This window comes from Rutilus rutilus (genome assembly GCF_951802725.1).
Source record: "Rutilus rutilus genome assembly, chromosome: 23".
NCBI lineage: Eukaryota > Metazoa > Chordata > Actinopteri > Cypriniformes > Leuciscidae > Rutilus > Rutilus rutilus.
The window spans coordinates 23,968,427-23,994,833 of record NC_140233.1 but is presented as its reverse complement, the minus strand read 5'-3'; the positions used below and the strand labels follow the sequence as shown (position 1 = coordinate 23,994,833).

At 38.5% G+C, this 26,407-nt stretch overlaps 1 protein-coding gene across 5 annotated transcripts in view; it reads right to left on the bottom strand.

Annotated features, from left to right (window-relative positions):
• The window catches only part of gas2a (growth arrest-specific 2a), a 47,804-nt gene that overhangs the window by 14,079 nt on the left and 7,318 nt on the right, over positions 1 to 26,407 (bottom strand). For 3 of the 5 annotated variants that reach the window (XM_084397061.1, XM_084397064.1, XM_084397063.1), the window contains 5 exons: positions 20,062 to 20,186; positions 7,344 to 7,485; positions 3,574 to 3,637; positions 2,701 to 2,899; positions 2,451 to 2,558 (listed from right to left, as the gene is read on the bottom strand). In XM_084397061.1, the coding sequence (XP_084253187.1) occupies positions 2,451 to 2,558; positions 2,701 to 2,899; positions 3,574 to 3,637; positions 7,344 to 7,485; positions 20,062 to 20,186 (638 nt within the window). The remainder of the gene's footprint in view (positions 1 to 2,450; positions 2,559 to 2,700; positions 2,900 to 3,573; positions 3,638 to 7,343; positions 7,486 to 20,061; positions 20,187 to 26,407) is intronic. The other 2 variants (XM_084397062.1, XM_084397065.1) reach the window with 1 other exon arrangement.

The window sequence follows — 26,407 nt, the reverse complement described above, 5'->3', positions numbered from 1 at the left end:
TGTGTTTTGGATCATCTGAGATGAGCTCGGGCCCAGAGAACTCCCCGGTATCTCTGCATTGAACTGATGTATAGCTTTCACCTTGTGTAACATAGATTCAAGTGGCATCTCTTGATGCAGTGGCAGATTGTGGTTTTCCAAAGTAATCCCGAGGCCATGTGGCTGTATTTAACACAGCAGCATGACGGTGCCATCTGAGAGTCAAAGGTCACACATATTCAACAGAGGTTTCCTGCCTTGCCCTACATGCACTGAGATTTCTCTGGATTCCCTGTATCTTTTCACAACATTGTGTATGGTAGTTGGTGAAAGACCTAAATACTTTGCAATCTTGCATTGAGAAAATTTTCTTTGACAATTCTCTCATATAATTTGGCACAAAGTTGTGAGCCATGACCCATCTTTGTTTGAAAAGACCGAGCCTTTGGTGGATGCTCCTTTTATACCTAAACACGATACCCTCACCTATTACCAGTTCACCTGCTAATTGTGAACACTATTTCAAAACAGTTTAACTTGGATATTCTGCAATCTTTTCACTTTTATTTTGCCTCTGTGGCAATTTTTTTGGAGTGTGTTGCAGCCATCAAAATCAAAATTTGTATATAATTTACAAAATAAAAGACATTTTGGCCAAATCACAGATTCATCATATATTTTCGTGCAGTTCCGTAAATACTACGTTATTGTCACGTAATGTGGTATAATAGTAAATTGCGCGCCGAGTAATAATACTAGGAGATAGATTTTAATAGCAAATACTCAGAAACAGGATAAACTCAGATATATACAATATCAGGAGATATACACAATTCCTATTAACGCATACATTGACGAGAACGGACATAGAACGAGTTTAAATACTCAGAAGAACTAACAAAGTTGATTGACAGAACAGGTGAACATAATGACTAATTTGACACAGTAGGAAAATTAGGGCACGGGGAGAAACAGAAACAAAGAAACACAGCATACACATTACAGTTCTGACCTCAAAACACTTTTACTATAGTGCATGATTTGTAAACTATTACATTTTTACATTTGCACCACATAATCCGCTCCATATTCATGGCTTTTCTGACATAGTAAACTTGCTCTGTAGCTCACCTGTCCTGATACAGCGATGCAGAGCGCTCAGGTACGAGTAATGTACAACAGAGTACAAAAGTAACGTTTAACTGTTTTGGAATTTAAAATGTATCACTCAATTTAGCACAAATTATAATTTTGCAACCATTTTGTACTCACGGGCACTTTATATTCATGACCCTGGTCTGCTTAAAGGGGTCATATAATGCCATTTTTGTACAAGCTAATATGAATCTTTAGGGTCTAAATTAAAAGTTTGTAATATAATTTAATTAAAAATTCTCATTAGTATTGTAAGAAAACACTCATTTTACCTGGTCAAAAACAGCTCTGTTTTCAGCACGCCATGTCTTTAAATGATAATGAGCTTTGCTCACCCCGCCCCTCTGTTCTGTGGGCGTTTTGCCACAACAACACACGTGGAGTGTTGCCTTGACAACAGTTGAGGGTAACGTTATATTTTGAAGAATGGCAGCGGGAGTCTCTGAGGAAACTGTGCAACCGTATCAATTTGAACCAGAGTTGGAGAACAGGACATTTCTGAATTGTTGGTTAACATAATGTCACTTTGATCTATCTTTGTATGTACTGGCAGGGTAGAGTAGTGAGATACGAACGCTGTGTGTTTACTGATGTATACGTTAGTTTATTGACAGATTGATGTTACAGCTAATGGTCATGAAAAACTTTTTTTCGGTAAATGTAGGCTTGTCCGTGATGCGTAACGTTATCTATGCAGTGTTGTTAGGTACAGCTGTCAGGGCTGAAGCACTAACATTTTACTGATCTGTTTAAAAAATAACCAGTCTTCAGCGGTTCGGATTTAGGAACATCAAAAAGACTGCTGTGTTCGTTATTGCACCCAAAAACAGAACACCACAATCGTGCTCCAGCATATCAACAATGACCACGCGGCCGCGGACTATGATTGACAGCTCGCTCACGAGCGAGGGCGGGTCTGTGTTGAAACGCTGCTGTCAATCAACAATCTTGTGACGTCACACGGTCAAACGGCTTGATTAGAGACAGGGGAAAACATATAAGGAGATTTAAAAAAAAAAAAACACTGGATGGATTTTTATCATTTTATGATGGTTGTGTACAGGCACTGCCAACACACATTTCAGAACAATCAACTTGTAAAAGTGCATGTACCATTACATGACCCCTTTAATGCACCTATATCTGCAATGGAGAATTTTTTTTTACTGCTTATAGTGCCTCTTGTGGACGTGTCACCTGAAAAGTGCAGCAAAATGAACACGGAGTAACGTCTATGTAGGCAGAGTCACATATTTCCATATTTTTTGTAAATATGGCATCTAACCTGACTAAGGTCTGTTGCGATTTTTACTTACTCTGATGAAACGCATTTTCTCTCCAACACGGTAACGGCCCTGCGATTGTCGCTCTATGCAGAACTTATTTGGGCACTTACAAGGTGGATCTTCAGAAATGTGCTTCACCTGGAACACACATTACATGCAAAATGACAGAAAACTGTACATTATCATTCTAGACTAGATGAAAATAAAGTTTTGTCAGAGTTCAAGGTACTGTGGTACAGATAACAATAGTGATATCTGAGAAAGAAAAAATTTTACTCACAGCATCATCCAGAAGCTTGCCGGTACTTTTTTTGCTGGAGTTGGTCTTGTTGAATGGAGATAACGAGATGGACGGAGAAACGGATGGAGATTGAGAATTGGAAGCGGGAGGTACAGGTGAGAGTGGAGGTTCAGGTCTCTTCTCTTCCTGTTCAATCTCTTTCTCCAGCTTTATAAGTCCAGGTGGCTCTACCTTATACCTGTCACAAGAGTGACCATTCACACTTTATGGTTTGATTACAAGTACAACAAAATTGTGATTTTGAAACATACAATGCAAAATTGCATTTTACAAAAAACAAAGCAATAGAGCCATGGAACCACAAGATTCTTTGAAGGGGATTGGCCAAATTAATTTACCATTACTTGTAAGATTTGATACTAAATAATATACTTTATATAAGTCAATGGGAACCAAAACTGTTTGGTTACCAACATTCTTTAAAATATCTAATTCAGTAAAAAAAAAAAAAACCTCAGGATCTTCCTCAGGATTTTTGTCTTTTTATTTAGTACAAATGTATAGGCTAAACATTCTAAACATCAAGATACATTTACTTAAGAAGCTAAATGAAAAGATAAGTCTTGTTTAATTACAAACTGATTAAAATTAAGTGAGTTTATGCTTAAAACAAGAACAAATATCTGCCAATGAGGTGTCAGAGAAATAAACTTGTTTAAACTTGCTTGTCAAGTAAATGTATCTTGATTTAGGAATGATTTAGGAAAACAAGACAAAAATACAAGACATCAAAAAAGAACATAATTTTGCAGTGTTTTATGTTTCACCACATAACCAAAGTCATAACGTTTGGAGCGACATGAGAGTGCGGGTGCTGAAAGAATAATTAAAAAATAAAATGTTGTGGACTACCTGGATGCTATTCTTCCCAGCTCCAGCAGGCACAGACAAACTTCTCTTGGCTGTTTGTGTAACACTAGAAGAACATACAAATAAAAACATGAGACATAAAACAGACACTTGTATTTTGTGCTAACATACTGTACAAATCAAAGAACTACTGAAAACATCAATATGGATGAATGATGAAACCAAGACCACAGAATGACACGGTGATGATGAATTAGTCATTCATGACACTATTACACTCACTGACAACTAATGTTCTCTCAGCGTGGAGACTCTCAGTGTGTTTTTAGCATGAAGTGATTGAACAACACGCCATGCTTTTCATAAGGAATTGTGGAGCATACAAACTACATTTCCCATGATGATACAGTGAGGTTGAGTGATGGTAACACAAAACAACATGCATTAAAATCCGTAATCTCCATATCAAACCTCAGAGCATCCCACCTGAACATAACGCATCCATGTTTTCATTTAGCTATTTCTGAGGGGGAAAGGAAGAAAAAAGTATTATTTTTTTTTCGCTTTTAAATGTGTTTTTTTCTTTTGAATCGAAATATGGCTGAATAACTCACCACATCATGCACCACACTTGCTAATATGCTAATTTGAAGATTAGCCAGTTGTGGTATATACAGGGTGGGCCATTTATATGGATACACCGTAATAACATGGGAATGGTTGGTGATATTAAAGTCCTGTTTGTGGCACATTAGTATATGTGAGGGGGCAAACTCCTCAAGATGGGTAGTGACCATGGTGGCCATTTAGAAGCCACAAACAGGACTTTAATATCACCAACCATTCCCATGTTATTACGGTGTATCCATATAAATGGCCCACCCTGTAGAACAGATTTACAGCAACACACACTTCACAAATCTGTTCCTGCACTGGTTTGCATTTCAAATCTTAAGGGCATCCAAGTAGATTTTTATGAATTTTCATATGAAAGTGAGGTTAGGACAGCTTTTCATACTTAAGTTTTGACAAATACATCTACATTCGATCTCTGCGTCATGTACACACAACACACCACACATTCTCTGTACATTCTCTTGTGTGTTCCAGTAGTTTAACAGCGGAGCGCAACGTCAGAACGTAGGCTCACTATTGGCCAGCATCACACACATGACCAGCGTCGGCCAATAGTGAGCCTACGTTCTGACGTTGCGCTGCGCTGTTAAACTACGTGAACTCACATCTGAGGCCCACACAGAAGAAAATGAATAGTTGAATAAAGTCATTATTTTTGTTTGTTTTTTGCACACAAAAGGTATTCTCGTCGCTTTAAACTTATGGTTGAGCCACTGTAGTCACTTGGACTATTTTAAACATTGTCTTTACTAACTTTCTGGGCCGGCAAGTTTCAATAACATACATGTAGAAGCCTATGGAGGAGTGAGACAGCTCTCAGATTTAATCAAAAATATCTTAATTTGTGTTCCAAAGATGAGCCAAAGTCTTACGGGGTTGGAACAACACGAGGGTGAGTAATTACTAGGGCTGAACGATATTCTGTTTTAACATCGACATGCGATGTGAAGGGTAACGTTAGTAGTACCCATAAGAGAACGGTAGCACACAGTAAACACGAGTTTGTTGTATGGCTTTTTGCTGGGGTGACATACGCGTTCTGCGTGCCTGCACAGTGATTGGTTCGCTGTGCCGCAGCTCACCGCGCTCACAGCCAACATTCAAAAATGCGCGACGAAGAGGATCCGCCGCAAAAAAAGTCAAAATCAGCTATTTGGGACTAGCCTATTTCGTCTACAAAAAGGAGGATGTTGACCAAAAAGAGGTAGGCTACTTTGCTGGAGTGTTATAAAGTTGTGGATGGTTGTCTTTTTAAAACATTCGTTTATTTTTCGTGTTCGCATTTATGAGGAAAAAACAATGTTACGTGACATTACGGACGCGACCGTTATGAAAGCGGCACTAAAAGACTGCTTTAAAACTTTCACAGAGACCTCAAACAGAAAACACAAAGCCTTTCTTTAAAACGAATTTCGTTTTGTATTAATTGTATCTTAATTTTAATCAGTATTTCATTATCCAATTTCCTGGATTTAATAATGATTAATAATAATTAAATATAGCAGCCAGCGCCTGAACCGGAGATTAAGCTATCATCCATGAACCGAAACTCAGCGTAAAAGGTAGCCTACTCGCCTCACACACCTAAAAAAAAAAGAAAAGAAATATATCTATTATCTACAGAAATCTCTACTTTTAAACAGAACCATTAAAAAAATATATAGCTATATTTAATCTGTATGAAAAGTGCATTTCTCCCGATCACTGCTGCGAAGATCGCGAGTCAGTATATTGTCAACTTCATCTTTACAGAAAACACTTGTTTATTAATAAACAATTAAAATGTCTCATTGTAATATTTTACATATTATGAATCATTACTTTTGCTGGGTCTAGGTGGCGTTTACATGAATGCGTCACTGAATCAGCACAGAAAACATAATTTTTCAGGTCCTAGAACCCGAAGAACGTTAGGTCCTGTGTAGAACGTTCACCGAATTCTGAGAGAAATATGTTTCTGGAATAAAATATTAAGTGGCCTTTTTGTTACTTGTAATGAAGCTTGCTTATTAGTGAAATTATTAATAACATGGAATGGTAATTATTGACTTTAGCCTGGATTGATGGCTCGCAATATCGCGATATATATCGTTGGGGGAAAAATATCGCAATGTAATTTTTTTTCCAATATCGTGCAGCCCTAGTAATTACTCACAGAATTTAAATTTTTGGGTGAACTAACCCTTTAATAAAACCTTGATTTTTTTCTCCCAAGAATAATTGTCACTTTACATGTTGTCACTTAACACTTTATTAGGTGAACATGGGCCTACATCAGAGTGTGTCAGTTATAATATTTACCACTTTATGAGGGCATTTTACTGAAAATCACACTGTTCATTGACATCTCCTGTTCATCGCCACATGAACCACTTTTTCAAGGGGACTTGGGTTCAGTCTCTCTTATCAGGCTTAACTGTATTAAATAAATGTTGAAGGGGACCTATTATGATTTTTTTAACCTTTCCTTTAGTGTGTAATATAGCTGTTTGTGCATGTAAACAATCTGCAAAGTACAAAGTCTACGCCAAAGGGAGTGAATCTCAAATCCAGCAGAAACCCCCTGCAACACCTTGTTTGTATAATCTTGCCATTATTTCCATTATGTAGCGACATCTCCATGTAACACATTTGGTTAAGGTAAGGCATTACATTTGTAGCACACACTCTAAGCGGAAGACCATTCACAACAGACTTGGCCAACTGACCAATCAGAGCAGACGACGCTTTTCGGAAGGCGGGTTTAAAAGAAACTTAAACTAAAACAGAGCATTCAGACAGAGGGTGAAAACAGGTGCTGCAACAATGTAACTTGTAAGGAAAATGTGTATTTGAACATGAAATCATGTTACCCTATACTAGCAGACCCCCTGAACAAAATTATGAACCTTTAAATGACCATAATAGGGGCTTTCTAACAATTCGATGTGAAGATGCATTTTTACATATCAAACACGTAGGCACAAAACAAAATAAAATGTGATTTTGTGTCTGATCACAAGGCGTACAAGTCCAACATGCTCTCTCACTGCTTTTACTCTAGAAATACAGAGATGCAGTTGTTGTAATAAATCAGGCTTAAAGTCTTTACAGGGCAGATTTCAAAAAGGTAGAGATTATTATTTACCCATAAATCTTTGTTGCTGTGTCAAGATGGATTTGTTTAAAAGACTCACCAAGCCCATCTGACTCGAACAGACAGGTGTCACCTACGCCCACCTCTCGACACCATGACAGGAAGTTGGCTGTGTTATCCCTGGCGAAAAAGGAACCAGATGCGGCGTTGGCTCGGCAAGGAATCCTGCGACTGGGGATCGACTGAAAGACAGAATTTGCTCAATTTGTTACTCAATGGTGTTGTAGACGGACATTTGCATTTAAATTATCTTACATGCAAGAGGAATGGCCTTGAAGAGAAGGCTGACTTAAATCTAAACACCCCAAACATTCTAAGGCCAAAAACATATGAGTGTTGCTAAAACCCGCAAGACTTGCGTTCATTTTCAGAACACAAACGTAGCAAGCATATTTGAGCTTTCATGTTTACCATATTTGATTAGCTGTATGTATGTGTGTTGATCAATGTATATAAGTGAATAAAAGCCTAAATCAAATCTGTTCATCATTTAAAGCCATCATGTCTCTTCAGAAGACTTTGATTAAACCGTTCGCATTGCATTCATTTCCAATGGATGGGCAAAAATGATGAGTGAATATCTTCATTTGAGTTTCGAAGCAAAAAACAAAATAAAACAAATGGCTTATGGGTTTGGAATGAAATAAGGGTGAGTAAATGATGACATAAAATTCATTTTGGGGTGAACATTTGCAAGTACGCAAATGCAGCTTGGTCAGCGCACATAGGCCTACTTGCATTTGGTTATGAATTGCGCATTAACACATTCTGCAATGCAACAAAGCATGTCGATCTTGCATTGCTAGAAGCTAATAACCAAATGCAAGTATGCTGGCCAAGCACTCACAGATGTGTTTGAATACTTGTGTAAAGAATGTGTCTGACCTAACTCATCAAGGATCAGGGAAAAAAGAGATGGGAACCGCTGAACGTTTCACACTGTAACCCTAAATCATATATAAAAATAAAAAAAAGATGAAAGTAAAAACAGTCCCTCACTGACGACTGCCTCACACACATAAGCAAAACATAAATAGTCCAGGCCTGGTCCTCTCTCATCCTTCACTGTCGTCGCTCCTTCTTTTATGCTTCCGCTCCTCCGTGAGAGATACGAGATACGAGTTTGCTCATTATCAATCACGCCCTCGGCCCCGCTCTGCTTGCCACAATGTACCCATCATAATGTTCAAATCTCAAATGCCCATATTATTTTTAGGCGAGCTCCATCCATCTATTTCCAAACTGCTTGTCCAATGTAGGGTCTTTTGGTCAAACTATTTCTTCAAAATGCTGATTAGGCAACTCACTATAGGTCTCGAAGCAGAGCTCCAGTCAGCAAACCAGAGATTCTGTTTACATGTTAAGGCAAAACCACATGCTTTATGTGTGGGGTAAACAAGTATTTTTTGGTTAAAAGTAATGATTTTACTGGCCATGGATTTAGAAAAGTTTTAGGAACTCCCCCCTTTCTCATCTCTCCCCCTGCATTTCCTTTCTTTCCTTTCTAATTCCCTACAGTTTTCCTTTTCCGCCACAGTCTCTCTTCATGCTTTAGCCGGCAGACGTCACCCACTAACCATGAACAGTTTGTGATCTCTCTTGTTTTTTTTGTCTGTTCTCTCTCTCACTCTTCCCCCACAGGGGTCCGGATTGCAGGCTTCTATTATCACAAATGCTTTCACAAACACAATCCCCCCTTTCTCTAATCAATAATCAATAAGGATGAGAGTGACCTTGATTGATAAATACATGCACAAAGAGATGGTGGAGGTCAAATAACATATGAAAGTCAATGGGAGATTTACCCAGTGTATAGTTTCATACAGCACACTAAGAAAGGTTAGATGAGGTCATGCTGGAAGAATGTACTAGTTGCTGGAATGGATTGTTTTCTCTCGCTTTTCCAGAACATTCTCAATCTTCCCCAATGACTAGTTTTTAAAGTATTAGTTCATCTTGTAAAGTAATATTTGATCACTGGAATGACGAGAAGAACTACAACAAAAACAAAACCAGCTGTTATAATCTATAACACCTTTCTAGAAGTGTCCCACGTGTGAGAACGTTGAATTAAGCTAATGCTATAAAAGCTAACATTTAAAACCAAAATAAAACCAAAATTTACACCGGTTCATTTCTTAATACATTCTTGGGCCCATACACCATTGCTGAAAAATTGTGATCTGTTGGCAATCATTTGGGAATTATGGGATAATGGGATTGTTTCTGAGGGATAGTTCGCCCAAACATGAAAATTCTGTAATAATTTACTCACCCTTAAGTTGTTCCAAAGCTGTATGAATTTCTTTGTTATGTGGAACTCAAGATAAGATATTATGAAGAATGTTTGTAACCAAACATCTGTGGGGCACCATTGACTATATACATATATACAGAAGAGAGAAACTCATTCAGGTTTGAAACAACTTGAAGGTAAGTAAACATTTTCATTTCCCTTTAAAGGGATACTCCACCCAGAAATAAAAATCCTCTCATCATTTACTCACCGTCATGCCATGAGTATGTATATGACTTTCTTAAGAAAAACACAACATTTTAAAACAATCTCTCTGTGAATGGGCACCAACATTTTGATACAGCCATCATGACAGTTATCCATTCGACCCCGGTGGATGATGTCTTCTGAAGCGAAATGATAGGTGTGTGTTAGAAAAATATGTGAACCAGTGGCATGCAGTAGTATTTTAAAACGAGGAGGCAAAGTCCTCATAGTATTAATTTTTTTTTTTTATCAAATGTAAATTTATTCATTCAATTATATTTTGTATGTTTACACTATGCAATTAATGTTCTATTTATTAAAACATAAATCTCATCAAGTTAGTGTTTAGTAGTCAACTTATTTTCATCAGTCATCAAGCTCAGTAAACATTGGTCACATGAAGATGTACCTTTATTTTACCACGCTGATTGCTCACATAAAGAAAACATAGTCATCATGTTTTCAAGCCATTTCAAGTTTGAATTTGATGTGACAAAGCGGTGATAAGAGGCTGAGTTGTAAACTCAGGACTTAATTAGTCCTCCATTAACGCCATTGTTTTCTTTATCCAGACCGATACGCAAACGCACACGAAAACAAGAGGCGGGATTTATTGCATGAACCAATCATAACGAAATATAACCCATCATATCCTATCATAGAGTGAGGGAAGCATTGCCTCCTCTCACGTGGCTTTCCCCCATTCATTCTCACCACAGGATTTGGAGGGTCTGTTAAAAGTCAATGGGCAAGCCTCCCACTGTAACTTTACCTTTTTCGTCGCGCCCCCCTTTAAACCTTTAAAAAAATCTGGCCCCACACTTTGAGAACCACTGCTTTAGAAAATGAGTGATTTATACACTTTTTAGGGCCAGATTTACTAAACAGGACAAATTAGTGTGAGAGTGCAATTCCAAAAAAGCACCGATGATAGTGTAAAGTTCTGCACGTGATCTACTGACAACACACGAATTAAAGAACACAGACGCAGCCGGATCATTTCCATAATGAACAACACAATCTAGTATCTGGTTTAAAACGTGCTTTTTTTGGCAAGTAAATAATGGCGCAAATACCAGTAAATTGACTAGTGCAAACCTTAGTAAATCACCTTGCATGATTCATTTAAATATTCTCCTCCAATCAAGTCTTAAAGAGAAACTCCTACAAATGCATATGCAATAAGGTTATCTGGCCCTAAATCTACTAAAGTGTCACATTTTGTAATATTTTAGCTGTTTTATTTTTGTAAAATGAATTATTTTCTCTTCCAATTTCTTTTAGGATACACTGCCTCCCTTGCCTCCATGGAGGACATGCCCCTGGTGTAACGCTTATGAACCATGACATGAAGCATGACATAAGTGCAGTTTCTTCCCCCGCAAGTTTTACTACATGCTTCAGAAAACACTTATGTGATGCTTCACAATGTGCTTATGTTTACAAAGTTTAATTAATATATTGGTATATTTCTTACACACACCTATTGTTTTGCTTCAGAAGACATTTACACACAAAAAACCTCTCTCTTTCACTCTCTTTCTCTTTTAGAGGGCAGTGGATGTGTTTGATCTTGTGTCTCTGTAGCCTCTGGACTGTGTAATCAATGAACTGCTGTTTACTCTCATTCTTTCTATCCCTGAGGAGTCACTTCCTCAAATATTCCTCACATCCGTGCTGTTTTCACACATACATGTATAGCGATCTGCCAACCCAGCATCCAGCAGGACTCTGACACCTTTACACACATTTAAAAACATTGGCAGAATTTGGCACCCTTCATTATCTCACTTATATTCATCTTAACTTAAATCATATTAGCTTAAAATAGCCTGATTTACATAACTAAAAAATAGTAATAACAGTCATGTTTAACCTGCTATTTATTTAGCCATTTTTGATTGGTGTTTTGAATGGATCTGTACCGAAACTATATGACTGTAAAGTATTGACTGAAATTAAACAGTCTTGAAATTCAATCTTGTTCTTATGAGACCAAATGATTATGTTTCCCAGAAGCAAAGTCTGTGACAGGCTTATTGTGACATACTGCATTCTATTTCACATAGGGCAGGGTGTATGATATCCAGAAAACATCTGTAATACAAGGCCGCAGAAATATGCTTTTATATTTCATGGAGAATATTTAGACAAATTACATGGTCTAATACATCGAACCTGCTATGTTTGACATTTGTTTTGACGGGCAAAATACATTTATCTTAAAGGTTTATTACATTTCTTAGTACATCTTTCAATCACAGGCAGGTTTATATTACAGGTAAATATGTGGTCTTCTTACCTAACTCTCCTCTATTTAAACATCTCTTTGTTGTGGGCAATATTCAGTGCATACAAAACTATCCAGGTATTTACATCATGATTGCTTTGATATGCCAACTGAGAAAACTACAGGCCATGAGTTCTACTGTGTAGTTCTTGTGCTGTTATCCTTCAGGGACTCTATTAGCAGAACTGGACCGAGTCATAACTAACAGAAAGCCCCATTCTGAGTATCTGTAAGAGGTGGGTTTTGGCCAAGACAAGCAGAAATATTTTCTTAATTTACCATCGAAAAAAATCTCCTGATCTTAATGGTTTTCCCATCTGGAGGAGTTTTTGAACACTTAACAAGTCACGGCTTTCATTAGACTGCTCTGTTAAAATGAAAAAGCTCAGTGATTTTCCAAAGTTCATCGTCCCACAATGCCGAAGTTTGGCAGGAAAATGCAAGCGGCCCTAAATCCAGACAAAAGTCTTTGTGTGAGGGAGAAACTAAAAATGCATTCAATACAAGCACCTGAACCCGATAAATGGCAGTATTTAAAATACATTACATGCAACATTGCTAGAGTAAATGCATGAAACAATGAAATAATGAAATCAAAGTACTAATGTTCTAATGTATGTTATGTACATATGTATGTAGTTGGGGACATTAAGTTTAACATTTAATTTAATATTCAATAATAATTATTGATCATCACGGTTTTCTCCAGAGCGGCTATATATATATAAATAAATGAACTAAATTAATAACTTTTTTATAACAAAAATGAAACATCACTGAACTTACTTAAGCTGGACTGTGATGCTATTTTCTTCTGGAAACAAACTTTGTTACTTTATTTTCCTGTTATCTCTGTAAAGCTGCTTTGAAACAATCTGTATTGTAAAAAGCGCTATATAAATAAATGTGACTTGACTTGACTACTGTTCAATTCACAATCATACAACAGATGACTGGGAATTATCCATCAACCGCAATTGAGTTGATTATATGGAAACTACAGCAAAAACCGTCTATAGTCTGAGAAAAAAGGTCTAATAATTTAAGAGACCGAGCAGTTTCCAAAGTATTGATGGGTCAGGACCAATGTTTCCTCTGAGCTGCACGCATGTATGGCCACGCAATTCTGATGTTGCAGAATAATAAACCTGTGCAGAATACATAAAATGAAGGCAAATGCAAAATATGTGGGAAAAGCTATTTGATTGTATTCTAGTGAACGATAAATAATTGCTGTGTTTGGGTTAACCGCTAGAGCTATTTTCGCAATACAATTAGAACCAGTGAATGTGGTTTACAGGTTTCATAGAAAAAGAATGATGAGTTGCTGTGTGGAATACGTCTAAGTTATGCTGCGTCATAACGTTGACGCTATGGGAACACCCCTTGCATGACCAGTGTGTGAGGCATGTGTGAAAACATGCCAATTGATTGGCAGATCAGTGAGAGGTTCAACCAGGCGCTCAGGTAGAGTCAGAGGAGTTTAAGATAGGTGCTCTTGGGGTAGGGAAAAAAAATCCACAGGAAAACAAAAGCAGGTCCCAGGCACTCAGTCAAAATAACAGGAGAAGGATCAGGTTAAAAAGCCTTTAAAGGTGCATTGCGCGAGAGTCTGAGTTTTCGCAGAACTACGCCCCCTCTGGCGGCAAGCGAAACTGCAACCAGAGGTGTGCACGCTCACGGACCACACGCACACGCACGCTTGCACGAGCTCGAGCTGGTCATAACCCAAGGAGCATCAGCCGCACAAATCTTTTGTTTACAATCATAATGTCTTCAGAGGTAATAAAGTTTTAAATCTGCAAGTAATTTAAAATATGTGAAAGGAAAGGCAATTGAGTAAATAACACACTTATGTGTGAGGGAAAAAATGGGGGTAGTAGAAAACTTCGTTTTTTATTCCCATCTATCTCCATGTTGAACTGTGTTATGTGTTTACTGTATCCACTTATGACTATTATTATGGAAACACGTTCATGAACAATATAAGTTATAACTTTGTAAAAGCTCAAAATTGTAATCATGATACCATACCATACACAGTCGGTCAACAAAGTACACCCAAATGTCTCAAGGTAATAAACAATCAAGTGGCACTATGACGTTACCATAAAAGCCAAACAGGCTAATCCGCCGAAGATTTGCGGGGGTTTAGCCTGTTTTATTGATCAGCTAAGTAGCATATTCCAATAGCAATACATCGTAATTAAGCAGTAATTTGCTCAAAATTAGTGTCTAAGTATCTAACTTATATATCAGCATTTTATATCACAATCATTCTGAACCTGATCACTGACAATGGTAAATTAGTAAAACCTATTCCGATTGTACATTTATCTAGCTTACGCTAAAGCATTACACATTTTATGGATCGTCATTTATTGTCATTATTGGCCGTATCAGACATTAGAGAATGGGATATATCTTACCTTTTTATCAAGAAAAAAGCCAACTGAGGATCCCGTTTGAGCCCTAGAGCAGACCGGAGATCTCTCCATTTGTTGAAAGCCTTCCCTATGTTTACTCTCGTCTTACCCCGACGCCTGTCTGACTCCAATTTGGACCTTTTGGTTGCACTAGACAAAAGTTCTCTTTTTTTTTTTATCTTACGTGGAGTTTGCGTTGGTGTTTGAAATGAACTACAAGCCGGTCTAGAATCCATTTTCTACGGAGAATGGCGGCGTCGGCGCATACACAAACCTGCCAGACATATGAGCGTGCCGTGAACGCGCATGACGTCACGCCCAGTCTCAGATTCCGACCCGAATCCCTCTTATTTATTTTACTGTACAGGATTATAGAGGCAATCGCAGTGATCAGAGAAGGGCTCAGTCAGCCCATCAGGCAATTGTTTAAGCATGTATGGGTTAGAAAACGGGTATTTTTAACATGAAAAGTTGCGCAATGCACCTTTAATGAATGTGGCTTAAGTCATTTTAAAAAAAAAATATATGCACCTACATGTTTCGACCAACAAAATGGTCTTCATCAGGGCAGTCACACAGAGAAAGAGAATGGCAGCAAATATAAGCAAGTAAAGTCACACCCATAAACCAAAACATCAATTAACCTAATAAGGTCCAAATTAGTCAATTAATCCAATGAATCAATCAGGTCTACAGGATAGGGAAAATCATTTTGATTGGCAGATCAGATGGGAATTCAACGCTGTGCCATAACGTTGACACCATGGGTACTTTAAATGAACAAGTGCCTGCTTCACAAAGTTGTGAAGATATGCACAATCATAGTGAGCTAGCACCGATAACTCAAAGGACTTACACTGGAAACATTAAATGTCAAAGTTCGTTCAGGCACATCACCAAGACATGAATGCCCTTAATTCCCATAAGGAATATGCTGAATAGAATATGATGCTATCTACAAATCCTCAATCCGTTACTACCTCGCAATAGTAATGGCCTTAGCAAAGAGAGCATGCAAGGTAACTTCTCAGCAGGCTGATTTTCAGATTTAAAGTACTGGAGTAAAAGTATAAATGCGAGAATGAATCACAGATCACGATTCAATCTACCTCTGCTCTGTCAAGGAGCCCGCTTCAACCTTCATTACGCCTTTTTGAAGAAGGGCATTATTAACAGCAGCTATACCCAGGGGAGAATGTAACCCTACTTTAACACCCAATGATGACTGGGGAGGGCCAAGCTCTATACCCTTAGCCTCATCGACTAATGATTGCCTATTCCCACAGCTCTAGCAAGGAGGAAAGACAATGAGCTGCCACAGCGCGATGCCACCTTTATACTCTGTCTTCATACTCCACACGAACCTTTTGGAAACGTGTTACATATTTCCACTATGACCACACTATACCCTCCAAGTCCAAACTGGAGGAGCGACAGATGAGAAGTAGGGGTATTTGCTCAATCTTCCTAATAAGACAGAGTATATAAACAGGTATATAAACGCTTCCCTCATTATCACCTCCAGGTCCAAAATGGAGGGGCGACTGATGAGGCAGTGGCTGTATTGCCCAGACTCTCACACTTGATATCACTGTCTAGCTCTGGGGAGTATGAAGACCCACTAAAATGAGAAGAGGACTGTCTACGCTCTACCATAAAGACACCATAAAGTTACCAAGGAGGCCCACAGAGAACCATTCACACTTTATGTCACTGTCTAGACGGAGCTCTGGGGAGGGGAGGCCTCAGCATGAAGACCCTCTTGAGCGAGAGGAGGCCCATCTACTGTATGCTCTACCCCAAAGCCACACTGGAGGAGTGATAACTGATGAAGTGGGACGCAAGAAACAGAATAGCTCATTTTTTCAGCTATGTCTGGCAACCCTTCCTATGCGAATATAAAAGGAGCATACACTTCTATCTCCGTATTTATAAAGGAGAAATGGCATGTGAGGAAGTGGGACATGAGAAGTGGAATAGCCCATCTTTCTTCACCGATGCCAACCAGTGCACAACTATAAACACAGGAAAAGCATGTTACTACTATTTCCAAATTCACAACAGTGGGGAGATAATAGCTGATAAAGTGGGATGTGAGAGGCGGAATAGCCTATCTTCTTTTAGCTATGTCTAACCAATCCTTCATATGCAAATATGAAAGGAGCATAAACTCATATCTTTGTGTTTACTGAGGCAGAAAGCAGCATATAAGTTTTAAGCAAGGTTCTCCAAGAGAAGTGAGCAAACATAACATGCATTTTCTCTAATCTCTAAGCATGAGAGATTGAAAAGGGCATCAGTGCTGAGAAAAGCTCTAACTGCTCGTAAACTTCTCCATAGGAAAAACCTGTCCATGAGAGCCAGACAGGACATCAGCAAAGGATGGAGAGGGAGGAGCCTAAAGCAAGAGAGAAATATGTTACCTCCATCTTTGCTACATATTACTCCTTCAACCATCACAGACCCCAAAGAGGGATATATTTCTTAAAAGCTGCTAGCTGAGAACACACCTCTGTGAACTTTTCTATGACAATCTCACAGGCAGTCAAGAGTGCAAGATGAGAGAAATCAAGGAGAAAGATTGCAATTATCCTTGTCACAGACGTCTCTCCGTGACCACCATAGCAGTTTTACACTGAACGGCTGTGAGCTACGCGGCATGGAGGGCTAACCTGGGGTTATGCAGCAACTCTCCATGGAGGGGTGGGAATGAACATCATACTCCAGCAGCTTTACTGAGCAAAGATCAAACAAATGCCTCTGCAACGCAGAGTCCAAAACGCGAGGTGCAGACGCTCAATTCTGATCCTTCAAGAAAAGAATCAAGCAAGAGCAGAGCTTCCCCACCACGATTCATCACAGTGCATGCATATACAGCTCCCTCAAGAGCTGACAGCATTCACTCTGATCTCAAGCTTACATTGACAGGAAATATCTTCACACGCACACACTTAGACGAGCGGATCCTAAAGACAAAAAGGCTGATGAAGTCTAAAGAAGGCACCTTTTTATACTCATAGGCACTTCTTGTGACATCATAGGGCTGCCATCTGCCAATCAACTGGCATATTTTCACACAGGCTTCAAACACCGGTCATGCAATGGATGTTCCCATAGCCTCAAAGTTAAGTTCCTTAGAAAGGGAACTTCAATGGTTGCGGTGCAAAAGAGCTCAATAGGAGCGACAATGCCAACACTAAGAAATGACAAAAAAAAAATCTCATCATGAAGAGTGGCTTGATCAAGTGTCGAAAAATAACATGATTTGCGCAGGCGCAGCACAGAAATAAAACTAAAATTGAACACCAACCACAGGTGTAGCTGTCAGGGTCCTGCCACTTTAGTTGATCTTGATTCTTAGTTTGTAAAAAATGGCACAGTTAACACTGAAAACAGTATTTCCATATGTTACCTAAAATGTGCTTCATATTTAGTAACTTTTGAATTAACTGTATGTTCCCTTCCGAGGGAACATCAGTGCTGCGTCTTTGCGTTGATGTTATGGGAACGTCTTCAGCATGCATCGGTGTCTGAATCACATGTAAACGCGCCAATACTATTGGCCATAGACGAAGTCAGGAGATATTAAGTAATAGATGACTACATCCATAAAATGGTGCCTGAAAATGATGTCACCAGCATCTTTGCCTTAAGAAACCACATGTCTGTCAATCGTTTGTCTAAATCTTCTGTTTTAGAACAGAAGTTTTGACTAAATCATGAATAAGTTAAGGAGATGTGTTCTGCCATGCCCACGCTTTGTTTCTGGGGATGACGTTGTGCTGTTTGTTTGGGAGTAAAGCACACTAGGTCAGCCCTCGAGGGGGCTGACTGTCCTCACTGTGAGAGATTTACATGAGGAAGCTCCGCTCCCACCTCGCTCTATTAATAATGATGGGAGCTTGGCCTCTGCAACCGGTGGTTTGGGTCCTGCATCTACTGAGGCAGCGAGGCAAAATCATTGGGGTCGAAGGTGGAGCTGTTGGATGGGCCTGAGAAAGGCAATGACTTTTCTCTTGCTCTTTCCATGGACTCAGAGGGTCCCGTTCCAGATTTGGAAGCCCGCTCTCCGATTTATTAGGTCATGGAAATCTCCATATTCGGCCCATGTTCAAAGACCAGCGAAGTCAGATTATTCAGCTATTGTGGGGCTAGACCACAATAACCAAACCATGAGTTGAGATGCTTGCAGGCTATCTCTCACCCGCTTCAGCATCATCGTTGAAAAAGCGTATTCGAGGGAGAGAGAGGGGTATCTCGATATCATAGCCCTTCTCTTTCTTGATGACTTTAGGAAACCTTTCCGCCAACCCCACCACCGGTAGTTTCCGGCGGCGTTTCCACCCCATCTCCACTCACAATTATCACTCAGTCAGCTCAGTTATTTCCTGCCAGCAAGTTGTAGATGTTGCCACAGTTCTTCTGGATTCTCAGTTATTTTCTGTTTCTTCATGTAATCACTTGTAGACTCGATGAAGGTGAGACCAGATTTCCGTGTGGAGCATAATGGCTGTTGCCAGACTCCTTGTGCATACAAAAATCTCACTGGATTATTACAATTGATGGCAAAATTAATGTTTAGAAATATAATTGTTTTTTTGGTGAAAATAGTAATGTGCCTAAGACTTTTGCAAAGTATGTAACCCGGTTCTCTGGAACGAATGGGAGTTCCCATACTTTACGTACACCTGTGCAGCTTCTTCAGACAAATGAACCAAGTGATGTTGTTTGATGGTGCCATTTTATGGACGTATTCACATACTATGTAACGTCACCTGACTTTGTCCTTGGCCAATAGTATTGGTGTGTGTTTACATGTGATTCAGACACTGGCGCACACTGAAGAAGTTACCATAGCGTCAACGCAATGACACAGAGTCTCATTCCTAAACACAATGGGTCTCATTCACTAATAATTGCGTGGATTATTTCGTATTTGTACGCACAGGAGAACTTCTCATGAAAAATCTCCACATAATTCACAACACGTTCGTACGCACATGAATTTGTTCTTAACATCGTTCTGATGTTAGTGAATTTGGAGTATTCTAAACAATCGGCCGCTTGCACAAGGTTAGTCATTTGCATAAAACACGCCCAAATCATCTCCATATAAGGGCTTTCCGCACACGTTTTCCTCACAGCCTTTCGTCACTCGTCAAACTTGCCAAGTGTGCCATTCTCACCAGTTAAAACACAATAAACACCTTTTATACGGACCCAGATTACAGACGTCTCATTAGCCAGCTGTATACGCATATATCAGTGTTATTCAGATAAACCTTGCAGCTGAAGCTATAATGCAGTTTATCTTACTCTTTAACTGCAGCCTATATGATGAAATATATTTAAGATTAAAATAAATTGTATTATTTAATGATTTTATTATATAATTTTATATATGGATTATAAAATACAATTAATGCAACATGCTTCAAAACAATTATAGTCGTGTTAGGATGAAATATAACTTCTTAACACGATTATATGGCCTTACAGAGTAAGTGCTTTTTGCGTATAAATAATAATAAATTAGTACCTTTTCTGGTGAACTCACATCGGATTCATTTTGCCTGAACTTCTCCTGCAGAGTCTCAGCCAGCTGACACAACAGGAAACCGTTATCTAACCTGTCCATGAAGCTCTCGGCTGTGATTTCCACACCTGATGCAAAATATGAAAGAAGGAGATTAATATTTCACAAAAAAAAAAAAAAACTTTGATTTGGTTGTTCTTCATTGTACTTGGGTTATCTTTATGAACTAATTTTTATAAAGTAACATTTCAAACATTATTAATATCATTTTGGATTGTTAATATCATTCTGGAAATACTCATTTCATTATACTTATTACTCGTTATATCATACTCATTGTTACATTATTATTGTAATGAGCACGATGACATGTATATAGGTATTCCTATTGAAAAATGAAATATATTATCAAAATCTAGCTTACAGAATATATGTACATTTCTTTGTATTTCATCTAATCTTAATTCTCGCTTAAACTCAAATTTAAACTAAAAATCTGCACCAAACTCAAATTAAAATTCAGGGATTTTAAAGGCATTCCCAGATCATACTCTAATGACGCAAAACCGTCCCAACTCCAGACATCTGTTGCAGCTATGATTCACAAATAAACAAATTTCAGTCCCAAAAACAGACAAGTGTTTTGGAAGGAAACAGCCGATTTATTTTCCAATAGTAATCCAGATGAAACAAACACAGAGACACAGACTCAATTCTACAGAGATCAACATGTGGCGGCTGCATTTTACTGACTTCCAGACTATCATTCTTTCTACATGATGTCACTGTGAAACAGGAGGTGGTAGCAGGGGGTTGGAGTTTCTGTGGAAAGAGCATATTTTCTCATCTACTCCAAGGTTTTTTTTTTTTTTTTTTTTTTTTTTGAGTCAGTGGTCGAGGGGGTTTAGATGTTTTAATGAGTTCCAAATGTGGTAATTGAGCCCATGCAGTGGAGAGGAGAGACGGAGGGCTTGTGAAATTCTTTCTGAATGTACTTCCTTTATTTCATCTCAGACAATATCTTACACTCGCTCCATCTCCAAAGAAGTCAAGTCAAGTCACCTTTATTTATATAGCGCTTTTTACAATACAGATTGTTTCAAAGCAGCTTTCCATAGATAAAAGGAAAATAATACTACAAAGTTTGTTTCTAGAAGACAATAGCGTCACAGTCCAGTTTAAGCAAGTTCAGTGATGTAAAAAAGTTATTAATTTTGTTAATTTATATATATACTGTAGCCGCTCTGGACAAAACCGTGATGTCATCATCCAGCTCAGCTCAGCTCAGCTCAGTTCAGTTCTCATATAATGGTGTCAATGCAGACAGATCAATAATATTGTTGAATATCAGAAGCAAAATATACACCACCTATCCCGATATTTATGAATCCAATATCAAAAAGATAGGTGAGAACTGATTGAACAGATTACTTTGAAGTTACTCAGTCTCCTGGCAGTATTGAAGGGATCATGGCATGTAATTATTAGTTTATTATTTTCTTTGAGGTTCACTTATAATGTTATGCACACAAAAAAGTCATATATTCGCAAAATAATAATTATTATTATCAACATTCCTGAAATGTTCAATTTTAAGGTTTGTCATTTATCGACCACTGTATGATTGCACACATAATCATATGATGCAATCCGGGACAGCATTAAAAATAAACCATTTACTTGTTCCTGATGCTGGGGACCTTCTGAAGGCTGTACAGAGACACAAACATCCTGTTTAAACCGGACGCGTCAGAGCAAACTTTCTAGACTTTGTCGGGAGTAGCTCAAGCGCATGGAGTGTCAGTCAAGTCAAGTCACGTTTATTTTTATTGCACTTTATACAATACAGATTGTTTCAAAGCAGCTTTACAGTGATCAACAGGAAAATAATGATTCAATGATACAAACCGAGTTCAATTTGGCTGTAAAGCAGCTCTAAAAAGAAGCATTCAGCTTAGTTCCATTGTAAAGATCATCAATTATTAAATTAGTTCAATTCGGCTATAAAGCAGCTTTGCAGAAAGCAGTGATGTCATTGTCCAGTTCATTTCGGTTCTCATCGAATAGTGAGTGCAGTCAGATCAATAATACTGTTGTTAGAAATGAAATGCACATTTGTATACTGTATCCAGTATAGATAGAATCAGTGATTATAATGTGTTCTATCTGCTTCCATCATGACACAACACTCTATGGTGCAGTGATGTAAAAGTATTCATTGATGTCTTGCTCTTGTCTTGACACAAACTGTCTCTGTCTCACTCCTCGCTGCACACTTAAGATACTTAAAAGATACCGTTATCTCCATGTAAACTACAAAAAAAGTGAATCTGTGAAAAAAAGTGAAGGCATGCACATGGTTATTACGTGTTTTAGGCATGTGCATATGGCACAGTGCTCTGTAAAATAATTCGTATGTGCGCAGGTGCGTAGAGTTTGTTTACAAAGTGACATCGCCAACTACTGGCCTGGCATGCATAATACAGCATCTTAGTCACAGTTATGGTTAAGGAAAAGAGGCCAACTTGGCATGCCAATTTTGCAAATGGAGCTTGAGTAGTTTTAAATTTTAGCGCCATGTCACATTGATCAATTCGCCATTTCACATTGCATTTTTATTGGCTAGTCACTAGACGTCGGTCGTAGCAGCAAACACACTGTGAGATGATCATGATAAATTTCTGATACTGTCTTTGATCACAAGGCCGTGACAAAAGCCATCTTTGAACCTCTCTCACTATACGACCACCATTTGTTTTCTCCTGTGTATTTTTCCAAGGAAGAGAAGTGAATGAGCTTTGTCCGTGCAAAACTGTCACAATAGTAGCATGGTTAGTGTAGGGTGAATGGATATTTTCTTTCTAGGCAAAGTCATTTAAGTAATCTACTGTTTGTCAAGATTATGTTTTAACAATGGCATTATAAATTGCGCTTATTTAGCTCAAAACGCCACAAATAAAAAGTGCAACAACAATTACTAAAAATGCAAATGAGTAAAACAAATATAGTTCCTGGAAAGACCAGCAAAAGGTCAAATTGTGTTCCTGTAGCACAGATCAGTTTCAGAGATCTGAGGAGTTATTTTGCCTAAAGAAATAACACAGAGACAGGAGTAAGCCACTAAAGAGTGTGGAAGATCTGGATAGGGACCTAGTGGTTGGTGTGTGGTTGTATATGAAGCCCCTGTGCGGCCCACTGCGGCTCCTGGCTTCCTTTTGCTCCAGGCAGACCAAAGACAAAGCCCTGGTTTCAGCTGGCTGTTCACAGCCCGCAAGCTGCCAGAAATTCCACAGACATCCCCCTCCATCCATCCACACACACACACACACACACACACACACACACACAGAACAGACGCCAGGACCATGACACACTACCATTCTTTTCGGTTCAGAATTTGTCTCCTGGTTCAAATGGTGAGTGGTATTTCAGAATCTAATTAACGATGGGAAATGTTAGAAAAGGAAACGCATACACATGCAATCATGCTTGTATATGTACATAAATTATATTAAATAAAATCAAAACATTCATGTGGCAAGGGGGGGCGTGATCTAGCAATTCATCAAATGTGACATGTTAAGGACAGCATAATTGTTAATGACTTAAACTAATAGATAGCAGCTTAAATAAATAAATAAATAAAAAGATAAGAAAGATACACAGAGTGTTGCTGGACATGCCCTGAGCAACCTAAGCGAATAATGAGACATGCATTTAAACCTTTCCTCTCCATCTTGCAGAATACTGTACATCAGCAGAACGAAGGAGGACTTAGGACATAGCCTTGATGCACACACATATATTAGTAGCGCCCAGGCTCACTGGAAATACGTGACAGCAGCTCCATTTTGTATGGCGGATTTTAGACGTAGTAAACTTGCTCAGTCGCTCACCTGATACAGCATTGCACTTGGGTATGAGTCTTGTAAAACACAAGTCACAACCAGTGGCAGCACTAGGGCAAGGCCTGTCAGGGCTATAGCATTATCAGAAATTTGTTTAGCCACTGGCACCGAATGAATTGTTTTCGAACAAATGTCTATGACCATTGTGCCTTGTCTGGGCTCACAACAAGGTTTTCATAATGCTGTTGTTACAGTATGTGGTGTAGTGAAAAGCACGATGAAGAGGAATAACAGTATTTAATATAAAAAACTCAGGAGACACTCACTTAAACACAACATAACATTAACGAGAACGGACAAAGACTGAGGGAGAACACATGGTATAAATGCATGGGCAAACAAAGGGAGCTGATGAGTGAATGACAAGGAACAGGTGAATGAAATGACTAATCAAAAAGACTGGGGAAAACTAGGTCACAGGACTAAACCAAAATGAAACATAATGAAGTGGGGGAACACAGAACCCGTTGCAGCTGTGTTATGTTAAAAGGAGTTTAACTTAGAAAAAAACATGTTTCGAGACCCTGGGCTCTAGTCTGTTTTGTTAATGTTTTTAAAAGCACAAACATGTTCTGTTTGCACAGTTCATTCATTTAGCTCACAGCAGTTTTTATTTAGCCTGTTGGTTGGTTTATTTAGGCCAGTAGGTTGGACTGTCATCCAAAAGCGTCATGTTTGCTTCAGCAAATGCATTTTTTCTCACATTTGCTTTTGTTAACTATCAGTTTAGGGTAGGGATTAGGGATGCACCGATACTACTTTTTCTAGAACAAGTTTGATTCAGATACTTGCCGATATAGAGTACCGATACCTGTATATTCATTGCATTTGTAATTTTTAAAATTATTGGGTAGAGAAACCAAAAGAATATGAATCAAATTAGTTTATCAAAAAAATGTATCAATATATTTCCTTCAGTTGTTCAGTTATCAAACATGTACACACGCAGCGTTGTATCGTGGTATATTTGAATGTTCATTTTAAACGTGATAGAGCATTAACTCTTTCCCTGGTAATTTTCGTCATTTATGACGCAATGCTTCCCCGCCATTGACGGAATTTTCAGGGTTCCAGTATTTCCACTGTTATACGGTAGGGGGCGCTATTAGGCATCTTCTGAAAGAGAAGATAATCTCCAGATCAAAAGAGATGTGAAGAAGAAGCCTTCATTCGCTAACTTCCCTCCGTCTCGTTCACTCGGATGTACGTCATTGCTTACACTGCACGAGTGCCCACTACTGGCGGAAACTGCAATGGGCTGAATTGGAACGTCCTAAGCCCTTGATCACTTGGAATCAGCTATGGAGTTGATTTATTTATTTATTTTTAATTCCCTTTAATAATTTGTTTAATTCAGCATCCATATGTATATAGGTGTATTTGGGTTGTTTAAATAAATAAATAAATAGAATTAATATATCATAGAGTTGTTTGTTGTGGTGGTGATTAGATGAGATTTGTGGGGACGTCACAATCGTACTGCATTGTGGGACATACCTGAAGTGTACATATGAAGTAGACTCGCTCCCTCGGTCAAAATCGAGGGAATGAGGGTCTGTCCGTATAAACTTCCCTCGTCCACTTCACGAAGTGGAACGCACTTCAAAATGGCGGCAGGGATTCCCCCGAGGGGAAGTGCTTAGGGAAGTTTGCAAGTGTGTGTCTAAAAGTGGACTGGAACGCAGCCCAGCGATAGCATATGTAAGCAGGTGCATACAGTTGTAATTGAAATTATTCAACCCCCATTGCAAATCAGGTTTATTGGCAAAATTCAAATAGAATAAAATAAAATGTCGACCCAGGATGAGGTATAGGGCTGTGCAACCGAGTTGATGGACTCGATCTACTCTATCTATGCTTTTGCTCAAAATGTTGCTTTTTTTTTTATGAAACATTGAAGTGTTGAAAAAAATTATAATGCATGACGCTATAGAATAAAAGTTTAAAAGCAAGAGTTCTTTCTTTTGATATATTGCATTCAGATATTCATACAACAAAATAATCTGGGGGCCATGAAACTTTTGTGAAAGTGATAAAAAATGCTTGGGGTGGCTTTGCAACTTTTTTTCAGAAACGCTGGCGGGGAAACAGTTCACCTTTCAACGCCACTGACCACTCACTTACATTTAATTTCCGAACTGCCGTGATACAAAAAGCAACCAACGTAATAATATGTTGCCACATTCACATTTAACTGTTTTAGAGAAAATTGAACATGATATTTAATGCTGGTAACATTTTCCTGTGAGACATACTACAAGCACCACAATATAATTTTTACAAAATGCGATGGAGAAAAACAATAGCGCCTCTTGTGGACGTGTCACTTGTAAAGTGCAGCAAAATGTACCCAGAGCAATGCATTTCAGGTTTTTTCAGAAATGTAGGCTGAAATACAGCTATTTATTGGCTATCCTAATGTATAATTATGGTTGACTGCA